The sequence below is a fragment of the Pezoporus occidentalis genome, unplaced genomic scaffold (genome assembly GCF_034315485.1).
Source record: "Pezoporus occidentalis ecotype Australia unplaced genomic scaffold, CSIRO_AGI_Poc_V1 ctg82, whole genome shotgun sequence".
Taxonomy (NCBI): Eukaryota; Metazoa; Chordata; class Aves; order Psittaciformes; family Psittacidae; genus Pezoporus; species Pezoporus occidentalis.
The window spans coordinates 806,984-823,480 of record NW_026916181.1 but is presented as its reverse complement, the minus strand read 5'-3'; the positions used below and the strand labels follow the sequence as shown (position 1 = coordinate 823,480).

Below are 16,497 nucleotides of genomic sequence, written 5' to 3'. Positions count from 1 at the left end.
ATTAATATTTTCTGGACAAATATTGCAGTATGATACTAAATGAAACTACTTACAAGTGAAGGCTGACCTTTGTGAGCTATTCTGAAGATCGTAGAAAAGCGCAAGGTTTTTCTCTCAGTATTTCAGAGCATGACATTTTCTCCTCAGTGTTGTTTCCCCCCAGCATTCATTTTCAAGTTTACCCAAATCTATTTATTTGTAAAAGGAATTGGTTTTATTTTAGGTAAGACCACTTTGACTGCTAAATTAAATTTTCATTTACTTTCTTGTCTGCAAAAAAAAACCTCAGAGACAATAACATTTTGTCCTAATCCAAATTCTGTGGGCTACTTTTTTTCCTTTTTATTTTGATCCTTTCAGAGAACTGGAAAATAAATAAACCAGTTTTCACAGTGTAAGTAATCCTGCAACATAATGAGCCAAAGGGAAGGGCTTTCCTGGTTTCCATGAATAGGAAATCTAGCATTATTCTTCCTCTAATGTGACTGGAAGTGGAGCAAATGCAATAAGCTTCTTCCTCTTTTTTTATGGAAACAATACAGAGGTATTTAGCTCTCCTATCCTCACTCCCAGTTAAAGTTTTAGAAGATAGGCAGTGATTAGTTGGGTCCTCTTTATCAGCACTAAATTAAACATAAGAAATCAGCTCTTCAGAGTTTTTCTGTTGTTTTTCATACCCCGAAATACCAGCAAACTGAATTGATCACTGTCAGCTCTGACCCTAGAGGGTACAATACCAGCCAAAGGTCTTTAAAGCAATCCTGCATCCTTATTTAATCTTGTGAAAATACATTCATTATAAAGGATAAATTGCACTTTGATTGAAAGATTGCTAAGGCACTAGCTTTGATACTAATGAAATATGTTGAAATCTTGGTCGTGTTTATCATTTCTTTTCAAGCCGAGCTCTTGTGCAGATAAGAGTGGTCCATTTCATTTTATTTTGATTCATGTATAATTCCTCTCTGTCAGACACTTTATAGGCTGTTGATAAATTCCTTCATCGGCTGCCATGGGTACAGGGGGCAGAGGCAGTTCTGAAACCAGACCTTGGGTAGATTCACTGTTTTTTGCTCTTCACTTCAAATCCTCTACTGCAGCTGGGTTTTAATTGGTAGGTGCAGCTATTGCAGGCCAACACAAAGGCATATGTAAACACCAGGTTAGGCTTGGTTGCATAGTCCTGCCTGCCCATGTTGAATGTCTGCATCTGAACTGGAACTTGCACCCTTTTGGAACTGGAAGCTTACGGACAAAAAGCTGCAGAAATGGGTGGTTGACAAGCTGGAAGGATAAAAGAGGTGGAGAGCAGGGTTTGAGTTCCCTCTTTTTAAAGCAATGTTGAAAATGAGGTCAAGTTCCACAGTTTTTTGAGATGCCTGGAGGATTTCTCAACACTTCTAAATGTGGGTATGTTCTGGCTTTGTCCCTTGCAGAAAGAATGAACAGACAATGAGGAAGATGAGACTGATGCGAGGGTGGGCACTCATCTCCCAGGGGAGTCTGTCTCCATCACTGGTATCTCAGCTGCTTCAGAAGCTGATGGCAAATCGCATGGGCTGCAGAGCTCCTTGAAGACGCTCTTAGCCCGCATAGGACATAACCTGGAGGCCTTGAATGATCAGCTAGTACCTCATTTGTGAAGAGAGAAGCAAAGCTTCTCATAATTATGGGTCATTAAAAGACCTGCTTGATTTTTTCTTATGTTCTGGATAATTGCAAAATTACAATATGTACTTATATACCTGCCAATTTTCAAAAAAGAAAAAAGAGGTTTGGGGAAAAAGGGTAGACATGGGGAAGCTGGGAAAGCTCAGCCATGTCACCCTGTTCTTGGCGGCACGCAACTGGTCAATTAGTGTGCATGCACTGCCAGCCAGTTAGCATGGGCACAGCTCCAAATCGATCAGTGCATGATTGCACTGCATCTTGCACAATGAGGAAAATAGAGGTAGAGGTACAATGGCAAAGTCCTAAGCAAAAAGGCTGTCAGATGGGAAAGGATGCAAATCTTTATGAAACAGAAATTCCATTGTTTCACACCTTATGAGGCAAGGTAATGAAATATTCTCTATTTATGGTTAGAAACAGTGCTACAGACACCTCTCTATAGATTCTTGCTAGTCTTAGTGTTAATTAAAAGAACAACAAAATTCAGGCACACAAGCACATCTGAGAAAGCAGCAGAGCACTGTGGTATAGCATAGCACAAGCTGATGTAAATAATGAGTTAAAAATACAGCTGAATTTGGATTAATGGCATGTAGATATTAAATCACAGCCCTCCCACTCCATGTGCATGAGTACCTTCCCTGAACTGGTACCTTTGAGGCTCACAGTAATGTAGCCACAGCATAATCCATCTCCTTGCTAGTGTAGGCTCAGATATGTGCTGCCATATCAAGGCTATACATAACCAAACTTGCCTGGGTTTTTCCATGTTTCCCATCAGTCTACAGAGTCCTGACTGTTTAGGTCCTCTTGTTCTCCACTCTGCTGTCCTGCCTCATTTTCATTTCTTCCAGCCCACAAGGGAAAGCAGCTTTCCAAAATCTTTGACCACTCTCATCAGGTATTATCCCATAAAATTCTGGAATCCCAGGTTGGAAGGGACTTCAAGGATCATCTTATCCAACCTTTTGGCAAAGCATGATCTAGACTGGATGGCCCAGCACCCTGTCCAACCAAATCTTAAGTGTCCAATGTTGGGGAACCTGTCCTTCTGAAATAAACCTTGTGAGAAGTTGTACCTTCTGGAGCTAAACACTAAGAAGAAAATTGTACTGATGACTAAGAGCGGTTTTCTTGAACTGAGTGACAGTATTGATGGCTTTTTCAAGGACAGCCCTCTCCAAACAGCAGGACTCTGGAGGTCCAGTGACTCCTCTGTATCTTTGTGTCTCTTCCACAGATGGCTTCTGTCTTCCTGAGTGGGATGGTATCGTCTGCTGGCCTGAAGGTGTGCCAGGCAAAGTGGTGGCTATGCCATGTCCTGAGTACATCTATGACTTCAATCACAAAGGTATGTGTTGACCTTAGTGTCAGCAAAGCCTGATAAGCTGCAACAAAAGGAGGCCTGGGAATCAGAAAATTAAAATCCTCTTTAGCATCCCTGTTTTATGACATGGTCACTCCCACCCAGTCAGGAGTAAGCCAGAGAAAGGGAAGTAAAGAAACAGCCATTATGGTTTTATGCTGAAAGAAAAGCTGTTTTAACCTAGACAGTGACAAGTTTCCCACCTGCCCAACCCAGACTGTAATGGGGTTAGGCACTGATTGGGGTGTCTAATTAGGGTTATAAGCACCAATTGCAAGCTTACAACTTGGTAGTCTTGCAGCATTACAAATCTGTATTTGTTTGACACTGCAAACTGCATACCAATAGAAACCTGCAAGATATTCTTCCAATTTATATTCCTCACGCGTTTGTTAATTCTAGCCCCTGATCTCTGCCCAGACCCCTATGGTGGGTTTCTGAGAACAGCGCCAGTAACCAGAACATGTGAATTCCTCCCCATCTCACTTTCCCTCAGGCAGCACATTTCTTGGCTTGCTTGTGGTGCCGCAAAGTCTGTGCATGTTTTCAGAAGCAATTGAAGTACACTCGCTCCTCAGTGTATTTTCAAAGCTAAAGCATTCTCTTTTCTCAGGGAAAGCTGTGCACCCAAAGGCTGAAAAATTAGGGAATTAAGACTATATGCTCCGCAGAGTACTGATGCTCTTTTCAGAAAACAAGTAATGATATTCCAGTGCACCGCAGTTGTTCATAGTCTGTCCTGACTTTTCTAGAAGGGTCCGTGAGCTGAGCCAGCTTAACCCCTGGCTGATGACCTCTCACAGAGGGACTGAACATGCACTTCACACTAGAGGCCAGGAGAAACAGGCAATCCATCCTTTTTCTCTTCACAATCCAACATGGCATAGGTTCCACACTGCACCGATATCCACTGGTCAAATCAGCTAGTGTGCAAGTCAGAGTAAGACTGACTGATTAAGGTGCAGAGGTCTCTATGCGCTCTCTCTCTGTAGTCACAGGACAGATCTGTTGACTGGTTTCATGCCTGTCAACTGTGATGTGTAACTTCTTACACACAGTTCATGAAATGATACCCACCAGCCTAAAACTCTGCACATGGATGCTTTCATCTGTCAGCTGAAACCTAAAATGAAACTTCGCCTTCTCTTCTTTCATCATCATCATGTGGAGGGTAACCATATTAAATCTATCTTAAGGTGTACTGAATCTGTAAAAAAAAAGAGCAGCATAATATAGGTTACTGCTTATTTTCATAGGGAGAGCTGCAACTCTGAGGATGATTTTGTGCTTTGGGACTTTTTAAAGCATCTCTCCTTGGTTTGTAGACCCGATATCTTAACCTAAACTGAGTGCAACTTTTTATTAGCTCTCTGGTGTTTCTCAGCTAGAAAATTGATAAAGTTGCCAAGGAGATGGAAACTATGTTCTTGCAGCTGAGCTTCAAAGCAGGCAGGAGGCATCAAGGTTGATAGGAACCACCACTGGAAGAAGCTTTTCCTGCTCTGCCAGGTCTAGTCCTGTTTACTCTCTTTCTCATCTCTCCCAAAGGCCATGCTTATCGCCGGTGTGACCTGAACGGGAGCTGGGAGCTGGTCCCAGGCAACAACCGCACCTGGGCAAACTACAGTGAATGTGCCAAGTTTCTCACCAATGAGACGAGGGAAAGGGTAGGCAACTGCATTTGTGTGTGGAGCATGAAGTGTTGGCCTCATCCATGGCTAACACTAGGAGCATTTCTCATTTAAAACCCTTGATGAGCTATAATTTGCTGCCTCCTCTTGGAAACTATGTCTGAGCTTGCCAAAGCCACATCTTTGTTTTGATGCGGAATTATTTGAATTTGAAATTGTCCTCAAAGCCAAAAAGGGTTCTTCCACCTGCCATGATCCCATTTTAAAGAGATCTTGGGGAAACTTGAAACGAGCTCAGGGACACTAAGAAGTGGTTGGAGCTTGTTCCATGCATTGCAACTTCCTCTTCCCCACCAGGCAATAATTTTGCTACCAGGTTGTTACCAATAATTCCAATGTATATGCGCTTGTCTGTGCTAGGAGGTGTACAAACACAGCCAAGAAAAAGTGTCAGTCAAACCGGTAGCAATCCTGTTTCTGTAGGTGATTAATAGTGAACCTCTTGGTTGAGAGGTATAGATGAAGTATCAGAGATTTTTACATAATCTGTTCATTGGAGATGGGTAGCAAAAAAATCCTTTGCTAAAGCAAATTAACATATAAGAACGGATCTTGAACTAATTCTGGTGTCATCACAATTTTGAAACAGGGACACCAGGCCAAAGTTAGAGAAAGGATTCCTAGCACATGGAGGAAAAAGAAAAGGAGGGGGAGGGGGGGCAAGGAGGTGTTGCCTATCAGTACATCAGAGCTATGTGCCTTATTTTTACATAAATTCAGGTCATTGGCAAAATAATAGCTGGCAGGAATTTCCTACCTCTCTGTCTGTGTCTGAGCCCAGCTGGGACTCTGTGGTACTACTGAATGCCTCCCAAGCTGGGTGCATCACAGAAGCAATTCCATGCTAACGTGACAGCAAAGCTGTCAGTGGAGTCACCTAAGAGGATGTGACCTCATTTCTCAGAGAAAGACATTTCTACCCACATGAGGTTGCCGCTCTATTTCTGTAATTTGAAAAGAATTTAGCAGAAACCTTTGTTTTCTCAATGGTATTTGAAAGATGTCCTCCTTGGATATGGCATTAGGGAGTGATCATTTGCAGCACGGGTTATTTTCAGACAGCAGAAGATAAAGATCCAACCACAAGCTTCACAGTGGGGAGCAGGCTTAAGGTTGATACACAGTCCCTTTGGGAGAATGTTCTTAATTTTAAATCCAACCACAGCACAGAAATTTTTTTGCCTTTTTGTTTTTTTCTCAGCAGTGAAGCAACACATGAATGAAATTGTTTAGTGAGGAAAGATGTTATTTGAACATCTGCATGCTTTATATCACACAGTCAAGGAACAGACAAGGTTGTGTACACCAGGTACTTAACAGCAAAGCATGTTGTCTCAGTGGCAGACAACATTGACATTTAGATCAAGTTTGCTGGGACTTAAATTTTCCCAGTCCATATAGTGAAAACAACTATTTTAGCCCCAAGAGATTTCTGGGAAGTTTCTGGAGTAGGAGTTGGAGTCATTAAAATCTTGCTCACACTAACAGCATTAGATATGGACCTATTGGAGAGGGTCTAAAGGAGGGCCACAAAAATGATCAGAAGGCTGGACACGTCTCCTGTGAGGAAAGGCAGAGAGGGTGGGAATTGTTCAGCCTGGAGAAGAGAAGGCTCTGAGGACCTGTTGCAATAGGATGAGGGGTAATGCTTTTAAACTAGAAGAGGGAAAATTCAGGCTGGATGTGAGGAAGAAATTTTCTACATTGAGGGTGGTAAAATACTGGCACAGGTTGCCCAGAGAGGTGGTAGATGCACAGTCCCTGAAGACATTCAAGGCCAGACTGGATGTGATTCTGAGCAACCTGATCTAGTTGAAGATGTCCCTGCTCATTGTAGAGGTGTGGGACTTGATGACCTTTGAAGGTCCCTTCCAATCCAAACTATCTTATGATTTTATGATTTTAAGTTGCACAACTTCTTAAACTCTCTGAAGTCATTGTCTCCCCTGTTCAACCCCTCTCAGCCATATCCTGAAGTGGGAGTTTTCTGCTGCAGACTTCTTCCAAGCAACTCTCCTAGACTTCCCTTAGGGAAAAGAGGTCCATTCTTTTAAATGTTCCACGCTGGCAGCTAGGACTTGGTCAAGGTAAAACTGTAGGAGAAGGGCACAGGGAAGAAGAGAGTTGTCCATTTTTTACTAGCACAGGGAGGAAATACAGACCACCACCCACAGGCTGCTAAAAAGGCTGAAAGCAGTCTGTTGCCCTGGGTTTCATGTACCTGTCTCTGTCTGTGTCTCCTGAGTGGTCACTGCACAGATAAGGAACATGGACTGTGCTTCCTAATGGACAGATATTTGGTGGGGAGTCATGATGCAGAAAACTGCATTTTTACACTCAGCATCTGCTCTTGGAAAATTACTGCTTCTCATACAATTGTAGAATGGTTTGGGTTGGAAGGGACCTTAAAGCTCATCCAGTTCTAAACCACCCTTCCATGGACAGGGACACCTTCCACCAGACCAGGTTGCTCCAAGCTCTGTCCAACCTGGCCTTGAACACTGCCAGGGATGGGGCAGCCACAGCTTCTCTGGGCAACCTGTGCCAGGGCCTCACCACCCTCACAGGGAAGAACTTCTTCCTCAGATCTCATCTCAGTCTCCGCTCTGTCAGGTTAAACCCCTTGTCCCATCACTCCTTGTTCTATCCCTACCTGTCCCTGTCAAAAGCCCCTCTTCCAGCTTTCTTGTAGGCCCCTTTAGGCACTGGAAGCTGCACTAAGATGTGCCTGGAGGCTCTCTTCTCCAGGCTGAACAAGCCCAGCTCTCTCAGCCTGTCTCTCAGCATAGGAAAGATGCTCCGGCCCTCAGAGCATCTTTGTGGCTTCCTCTGGACTTGCTTCAACAGGTCCACATCCTTCTTGTGCTTCCTCAGTTTTGGAATTGTATCTTATTAACAAATGCTTTCCAACAGCATATATTACTCACTATGATAATCATTATTAACCTTGTATTTGCAAGACGTTGCTTTCCTCAGTCCAGCCGTGCACTCATCTCATAGTGACATAGCTGCATGTGGTCATGTAGTTGCCTTGTTTTGCCATACAGGTGGCTTCATTTTAGTAACAAGTGAAGCAATGCATACACGCTGTGGGTCTCTTGGGGCTCCTGAAATGAAAAGCACTCTGCAAATAAAACAAAAAGAAAAGGAATAACCATCTTTTATTTCTCATTTGGGTGATGACTTCCAGAGAGCAAGGAAGGCCTCTTGTCTTTCACACCCAAGAGTGGCTCTCAAGCACTGGTATTAATAAACCTTCCTTTGATTATTTTTCTTTTTGAAGTAAATATGTTAAGAGATGTCAGAATTGGGGAATTTGGCAAGATAGACTAGTCATCTTTAGAGGGAGATTGTTTTCTATTATTATGTCTTCCCCTGGGGAACAGCATCTTTGCATCACCAGTAACAGCTGCATTTAACCAACGTTATGAAAGGAGATCGTGGGCTGACTCCCAAGTAGGACAGCATCTGAACAGATGCAACCAGAGGAACTTGTAAGAAACTATGCATTAGAAAGCGTTAGGAAAAATGTCTGTCTGTTACGAGATATATATATATCTGCATTACTATGCCTAGTAATAGGCCTATATTTATAGATAGGCATATGTACAGATACACACCCTTAATAAAACCCATGTCCATGCGCACACACACACATATATATGTCCATGTATGTTTGTTTAAGTGTGTAGTTTTCTCATTTTAGCCACTGTGGGATAATTATAAGATTGACCAAAGCAGCAAACATAGGGCCCCAGGGCAAGTTTGCATCTTTCGCTACCTTTTCCTGAACCATATGAGTAGGATTATTTCACACAGAGCAGCATGGAAACTGCTTTCTGAAATTAGCAAAGTATGCTAAAGCCATCAGAGCCAGGAGAATTACAGCTCATAACTGCCCGGTGAGCAATTGCTCTTGGGCTGTTTCCTAAGGGAAAATTAGCACTGCTAAAGGACGCGGGATTGACAGCACTGAAGATTGATGTCCTCTCTTTAGCCAGGAAAGCAGGTAGGTTGCAGCTAGCTATTGAAGTGTGTTTCCCAAAATACCTTGCAGATAGCATTAATCTTGATGCAAACAACCATGTCCCCCGCATGGCCTGTAGAAGACAATTGTTTAGCAAGGATTAGTAAGAAGCTTTGTGGAAAGGTGTTTTAGCAGCATGTCATGGGAAGACAAGACAGTTTTCTTTGTGTCTTTGGGCAGTGCTGAAAGCCACCACTACACCACAGTCTGTATATATTCTACCATATTCTTCCTTTAAGATAACACTTCACCAGTGCAGCAGAGATGGTGGAAAATCTTGTTCTCCAACTACTTCTCCAGGAGACATGTATGGGCATCCCCCATCCTAAATACACCCTGTATCTTCAGAAAGTCTCCCTGCCTCTGAACAGATAAGATGAGAGATCTGTGGCTTACCACCACAGCACCCTTCGTTTATTTTCCATCAGTGTGTAAAGCGAGAAGGTGGGACAAGGGAAGGAAAGGGAATGTATTGGCCAGTGTTCACTCTTTGAGGAAGGTGGTGTGGGTAAACACCAGCTGTTTATCTGTCTCCTGTGTGTTTCACATTGCTGAACCACAAGCTGCTGAACACTGGGAGAGGTATACAGCTATACAGCATCGCTACATAACCACTAGATGACAGACACGTAGGTGTATGTGTATATATATTCTATATATATTCTGTATTTGATCTGTACTTAAACACCTGTTCATGGGCATGTAGAAGACTGAGAGCACAGGTAAAAGGACCTTTGGTCTGGCCCAGATTAGCCATTCACTTACAGCTTTCATAGGTTCCCTTAAAAATGGGAGGGCTACCTGTGTTCTTAAGAGTTCCTCAGTCTTTGGATAAAACGTGGCATACACGGAAAGTCCTGGTGTGCCCCTGTCATGAAGAAGCAGCTTTTGGGCATTTCTCTCCAAAACCCATAGTAACACTTTGACTACAGCCCCCTTCCACACATCCCAGCCAATAGCAGCACCTTTCAGCATGGTAATTTTTCTCATCTCCTTTTCAGACATTACAGGAGTAATGGCATATTTTGCTCAATAAGCAGAAATTTCCTTCATTCCCATATCCCCCAAAACAACACTAATGCCAAACATGGGGTTTTTTTTAAACAACTCAAACCCAGCCTGTTTTCAAGGATGAGCTTAAGGGCAAGCGTGACCTACATCTACTGAAATCATGGGGAAAGGAAATACAAGCCAGCAACTTGGGAGGTTAGCTCAGCTTGGAAACCACCAGTCTAGTAAGATGGACCATCCTAAGATCTAACCTCGCTGCACCAATCCTGTCTTCATCTGCTACTGCTTGTTTAGATCATGGTGGGTTTACTGCTTCTAGGGAAATCAGAAAGGCCTCAAGATTCCATGGCATGTCAAACACAATGGGAAAGGCACAGCATGTTGCAGGGCTGCTTTATCTAAACACCATTGTTCAAACCAAAAATCCTCTATGCTTGGCCTTTGTTCTTGGAGCTCTCTGGGGTCCTTTTAAAAGCAAACAACTTTGTGTAGCCTCAAACTGATGGCATAAAACTTGTTTACATAGTTTATACTGAGTAATACAGGTGAAATGCCATCAGTGTCGTACATTTGCACCATGAAAGATGGGCAGATGTTTTAAGTATTTGTAGGAATAAAAAAAAAAAGCATCTTCAAGATGTGTTCATTTTTACAAGCAGCCCTGTAATTCACTCCTTATATCATGCCTATTCTTTTAGTCTAGAGGCTTTGGAAATCACTGACTGTTTTATGCCTTTAGCAAAATACCCCTTCTCCCTGCCATTAAGCTTCTTTCCTTAATCATGTCTATTGTAAAAAAAAAAAAAAAGACAAGAAAATAATGAATAAAGCTACTGACAGAGTCTTTCTGGCATTGCTTATCAGTCAAAGCAGTAAAATGCTTGCCCTGTTAATTTCAAACATGTCATTAGCAACATCTGAATCAGCAGCTTTGTAAAACTTTGCAGATACTTGATCTGGAAAGCCCTTACATATGCTTCCATCCTTATATACTGCTAATCCCACCCTTCAGTATAGCCTGCCAACCCCTCAAAAGACCACTGGATCCATTTCAGCTTCACAACATAAATGTTGCAGAATCTTGCTTTTGTCTAACAAAGGGGAAAGGAAAAGGATGAAAGGAGAAAGTTGGATACAGGGCACAGTGCAGTGATACTCAAAATGGAGTTTGCCCTCAGTCATCTAGAAAATATGTCTCAGTCACCCGTGTCCCTCTCTGTGCCACTCAAAGGAAACAGGAGATATGAAGAGCAAAGCCCTGAAGTTTTCAGACATGCTGAAACATAGGTGTCATTTACACCCAGAGTTAAATGTGGTGTCCTAGGGTGTATAAGACAATTACAAGAGAACTGCAGATACCACACTGGACCTAGAGGAAATGCATTCCCTTATGTAAAAGCGGCTTGAAGCCAGACAGGACACTTGGGTATCTAAAATGACACGTGTAAAGACAATTTAATTGAGTCCTAAGTGTTGCAAGATCTCTTACCTGAGACTCAAATGGATGGGACTTGCTGTATAAATGTAAACACTTCCATTTGAGTTAGCCATTCTGGACAATGCTTGTGACAACCCAGACAGTACAGCTGATGGCTGAGGGCACCATCCTCTCGTTAAAATAGAAGCACCTCTTTCTTACAGCTGCTGGGCCCTTAGGTGGCCAGCTCTGATGGAGCCATCATCATAGACACCTAAATTAGAGGACCACATCCACTTTATAAGCTCATATAACCATAATAGAATTTGAGGGAGCAGAAATACCATTCACACAGAAGGTCCTACACCTGGTTGCAATGCAAGATAAAAGCACATCCATGGTTTCACAATGGACAGGGCCTCAAAAGTCCCATGCGTGGTGCTCTGATGTAGCTTTGACCTGTCCTGCAGCAGAAAGCAGTTTTCTTTTGGATTCAGATCAATGCAAATTATCTCCCTATTGGTGGAAGTGGGCAAATTAGGAGTCAGATTGAGCCCCAAGCACAGTATGAAAATGTAATAGCCAGCTACTCTGAGGGTCACACATCTGGAAAATGTCCAAACCTCAGGGAGTGAAGAATTCAAGGATCCTTGTGGGAGGGGACCACATCCAGCCCATGGATACCCATGGTGGCTAGGTTTTGTTTATTTTGGTTTTTCCATGCACTGAGTTCATGCAGAAGCCATCTTTAGCTCTATATTGGTTTCCTATTCTCCTAAAGCTGCCAGGCTGTTGTGAAGTTTCTACCCTGAGGTCAGGCTGGTGGAAAGCTGAGGGGCAAAGGGGAGCAGAGAGGAAGTCTCCCACCAGACCAAGAGGGAGGGGGGAAAGGGAGATCTTGTTACAGGTCAATACAGCTGAAATAGTACTTAATGTTTTTTGCAGCTTGGTTTATTGTGAGTCTCTTGAGTTATGGCTGGATCGAGATTGGGAAGTCAGGACCAGGTGGGCTAGCTCACTGCAGAAAGATCATTTCACCTGGCTGTATAAGACAAATGGCTGTGGTTTGGTGGAGCTTTACAATGTGTGACCAGAGACAATGAGGGCAATGAAGTGCCCTGAGAACGTGCAGTGCCTGAGGGCACCACAGAGCATGACCTAGAGAGGTCATGGTGCATGACTTGTTCAGAAATCACTTTTCCAACCCCAAAACCAGCTCATCCACAACGGGGGACCTCATCCTGCCCAGCATCCTTCAGGATCAACCACGACTAGCTCAGCCTTGTGAAGGGAAGGTTTACAGAGCACTCTTTTGCAAGCTCTGTTGGCAGGGGAAGTGGACAAGTTGGATACGCCTTGGGGAGATGGCAAGTGCAATAAGCACGGGAAAAATTTAAGAAACAGGAAGAAATGCGAGGGGGATCAGATCCATCCCACAACTTTCCCACACCTTCCCCATATAATGCTATTCCCAGCGTCGTATTATGCTCTCTTTATAAGAGCAAGTAGTGGTAGGACAAGGGGGAATGGCTTTAAAAGGACAGAGGGGAGATTTAGATCGAACTTTTTAAACCGGGGTCTCATGGTGTGGCAAGGGTACATTTTTGCAGGGTGGGTTGCTTCCTCCAGAAGATCTGTGGACGACCATTGATGCTCAGTCTATCTTCAGGGGGGATTTATAAGATAAATCAGGTAGAGCTCCTGCTGCGTCAGGATGGTCTAGTAAGTAGTGTGCTGTCCTGAGACTGTGGTGGTCCAGGTTGTGCCCGTGGCTTGGCCATGCATGACCTTTATGGTCTTCTGTGAATTATTTAAATTGCCATCCATCTCAGCTCCAAAGAGAGGGTTCTCAGACCATGGAGGTGGTTGTTTCAGCTGGCAGATGACTCAATATTTTGTTACCTGGAGGACCTTTCCTGATTCAGCATTGTGGTTTCCACCAACCTGGGACCTCCGTCATGCTAGGAGATGAATGAGACCTGGAATTGCCTTTAGAGAGTTGTGGGTTTTTTTTTCCTCCTGGGTAAATTCAAGTCTCCCCATTCCTGAGGATGAACGCTCCTGGGAACTAGCAAGCATGAGCTGCACTCCAAGGGGCTTCTCTATGCAGCCTTTTGAAGAACCTCAACCTTTTGCTTCTGAGGCTTTTCCCAAGGACCTAAGCCCCTATCCAAAAAATCACATTCCCTGAAGGCTCCCCATCATGACACAGGGTAAGATTTGTGGCATCTATCTATGCAAGCAGGCACACCAGCATGCATGCCTGCATGCATGTGTATGTCTTGGCAGTTCTGACTCAATATCCTTTCAAAAAGAGGCCCTGTGGTTAATCAGAGGAATTAACCACAGCCTCTGAAAACGTCCTGCCAGCCAATCAGCAGGGCCTTCCCAAGACCATTGCTGCTACAACGGTGTCATTGTCCGATGGGAGCATGGATCTTTCTGGTTAAATTTCTGAATGGGTCTCAGGGACACTTTTGTTCAGCTGGGCATAGTAACACCTCACAACTAATGAACTACAAAGAATCCTAAACCTGGAGAGGGTTTTTTATTTGATTTTAAATTTTCACCATTTTCCAGTTCAACAAGGATTCCTGCTTGGCAGTGCTTAGAAGGAAAGGAGCTTTTTTTTTCCCTAAAGCTCTCAAATCTGCTTACAGTGGCTTTTTAGTGCCTGCTGCCTGCACAGATATATAGAAATATATATATAAATACACACACACGCACTAGGTTAATATTGCCAAGTGCACCACTCTACCAGTGGAAACCACAGAGAAACAGTCACATATCTGGGGATTCTGATGTAATAGGGCTGAGGTTTCACATTCCAGGACAGCATTTCTAGCTTCAAATAAAAATCAGAGCTGTCATTCACAGTTCAGCATTACTAATGTTATTGTAACCCAGTGGGTGGGGTGAGGGAAAAGTGGGAGGAGGAAGAGGAAGCAAAGAGAAAGATGCTGAATTTGTTGGTTTCTTTGGGTTTTATTTCTAATTTTAGATGACGAAAGGCAGTACAAGCTCGGACAGTGGCAGATGTTTTAACCCTTTTCAGGCAGATATTCAGTAATCCCTGAGTTAAGCTGTATGCCCCAGCACAGGATGAAGGAAAACATCTCAGTATTTAATGGAAACCTTAGGGTTTCTAAGGCCAACTCTAAAATAAAAGGGGGCCAAGAGAACTAAACCCTGCTACAGGATTAATTACTATAAGCTCTGCTGTGACAGGACCATTTCCAATGGGGCTTTGGCAAGCTAATTTTTTGTCTGGTTTGGATAACTGCAGTCACTGGCTGCTTCTGATTTAAAAAAAAAAAAAAACAAAAAAAGATGAACACAGGTGATTTCTTCTCATATCCTGCAGCCAAAATATATCCTTGCCATGTTTTCTGTGGTGGATTGATACACTCCACCAGCATGGACATCGGTCATTCAGCAATGGTATGGCATAGCCTTAAATTTTAAAGTTCCATAAAAATCCCAGGTCAGTGGGCATTTTGTTCAAGCAAAAGTTGCCAAATGATCTCTGGATTTGGCTGAGAGTTTGTAAAGCGCTTTGGGTTCCTTTGGGATGAAAATGCTGTAAAACTCCCATGCATGGGATTAACCCAACTCCATCACTTGTCCCTTGCAAAAATCCTGTCTCCCCACAGTCATTAGGAAAAATGAATACTGCTTTCAAAGCTGATCTTACATGAAAAAGGTGACAAGACGTATGACTGCCAAAGGTTACACAGACCCCGAGCTGTACGCCCCTAGCAAGTATGATAGCCTGAATCTCTGTGCTGCTACCATGGTTGTGTTACGATGCAGTAGGACGCGTTCTAATGTGACGCTATTTTTTCCATCATTTGTACTGCAGGAGGTCTTTGATCGCCTCTATTTGATTTATACTGTTGGATACTCCATCTCTCTGGGATCCCTCACAGTTGCTGTCCTTATCCTGGGATACTTCAGGTAGGCGGCTCTGTTTCTACCTAAGTGAGTTCTCACTAGACTGGAAAAGCCTCTGGCTTTCCTAAAAGATAAAACTGGGGCGGCCTGTGCTTCTTCAGCAAGCCACAAGAGGTTGCATCTCTGCTTTGGGCTGTGTTAGTGGCACATAGGTCAAACTTCTTGGGGGATGGTGGGTGGGATGTCTGAACTTCTTCCTTTTGCCTGCAATTGAGTTTTCTAGACCCTTTCTGTTGCAAAGGCAAAGAGAGGCAACTTCAGGAAGAGGCGTGTCTCGCTTGGAAGAGTATCTGGGGTTTTCTGTCTGTATTACCCCTTCAGATGACTGGCTTAGATTTAAATGGCTAATGTTTAGATAACTAAGGTTTCATAAGGGAAATTCCGCTCTAAACCCCAGTATTCATGAAGGGTAGATCAGTTGAATGGGACCTCATCCAAAAATGACCGCTCACCCTCCTAACTCTGATTGTCTGCCGTCCCTTTCCATCACCCCTACCAGGTGATGTAGACCCCTAGATACATCTTGAACCCACGCCACCCTTTCCTCAAGCCTACTTGTTGCATCTTCTTGCAGCCACAGAGACCATAGGATGTAATGAATGAAAGGAGTTGCTCATGGCTAGTAGTTTGTCCTTTGGGAAACCATACCTGATGAGCTGCAGATAGAGCAGGTGCTGACCCTCGATCCCCTGAGTCCCAGATTGCTTCCCTTCTGTGGCTGGCAGTTTCTTCTCCTAGCAGACAGCAGGACCCAGACAACAGCTGTGAAGAGAAATTCTCCGCACAGCAAACAGCCACATGGTGTCTGCAGATAGATAGGCTCAGCAGCTCCCATCGTGCAAGTTCAAGCTAAGCCTCAGACACATACCAGTGGGAATAAAATGTGTGGCCTTTGGCACTGAATGTGCTCAGGCATCTCTGTGAACAAATGGAGGTCAAGGGAATTTACTTGTACAGCAGAGCATCCCAGCACCTGAATTCGTGACACGCTAGAGCCAAAGGGGACTGCAGATCCCTCCTGGAGACACTTCCCAGAACCCATCCCTGCCACCACCCTCCTGTCCTCTCAACCCATTCCCTTCTGTTTCATTTCTGACTGGACAGTGGCAGGTTGTTCAACTATTTAGTATTCATGTATGGAAGAGTACTCCTAGTTTCAGGAGACATACTCTGTCTTTATTCATGTAGTCAGAGCTCTCCATTTACAGCCCAGACTACATGGGCAACTGTGCTAAAATGTCTTTGTCCCAGGGATCAAAGCAGCAGCAGGGACCAAGACAGATTTTATTCCAGGTAACACATAATCCAGAAATTCAGTGATCACCTTTCAAATGCAGGGAACAAAGCCCATCTTCTTTTG

At 43.7% G+C, this 16,497-nt stretch overlaps 1 protein-coding gene across 4 annotated transcripts in view; it reads left to right on the top strand.

Moving 5' to 3' along the window:
• PTH1R (parathyroid hormone 1 receptor) overlaps positions 1 to 16,497 on the top strand; it is a 118,367-nt gene that overhangs the window by 75,273 nt on the left and 26,597 nt on the right. For all 4 annotated transcript variants that reach the window (XM_062603971.1, XM_062603970.1, XM_062603973.1 and 1 more), the window contains 3 exons: positions 2,912 to 3,022; positions 4,586 to 4,704; positions 15,046 to 15,140. In XM_062603971.1, the coding sequence (XP_062459955.1) occupies positions 2,912 to 3,022; positions 4,586 to 4,704; positions 15,046 to 15,140 (325 nt within the window). The remainder of the gene's footprint in view (positions 1 to 2,911; positions 3,023 to 4,585; positions 4,705 to 15,045; positions 15,141 to 16,497) is intronic.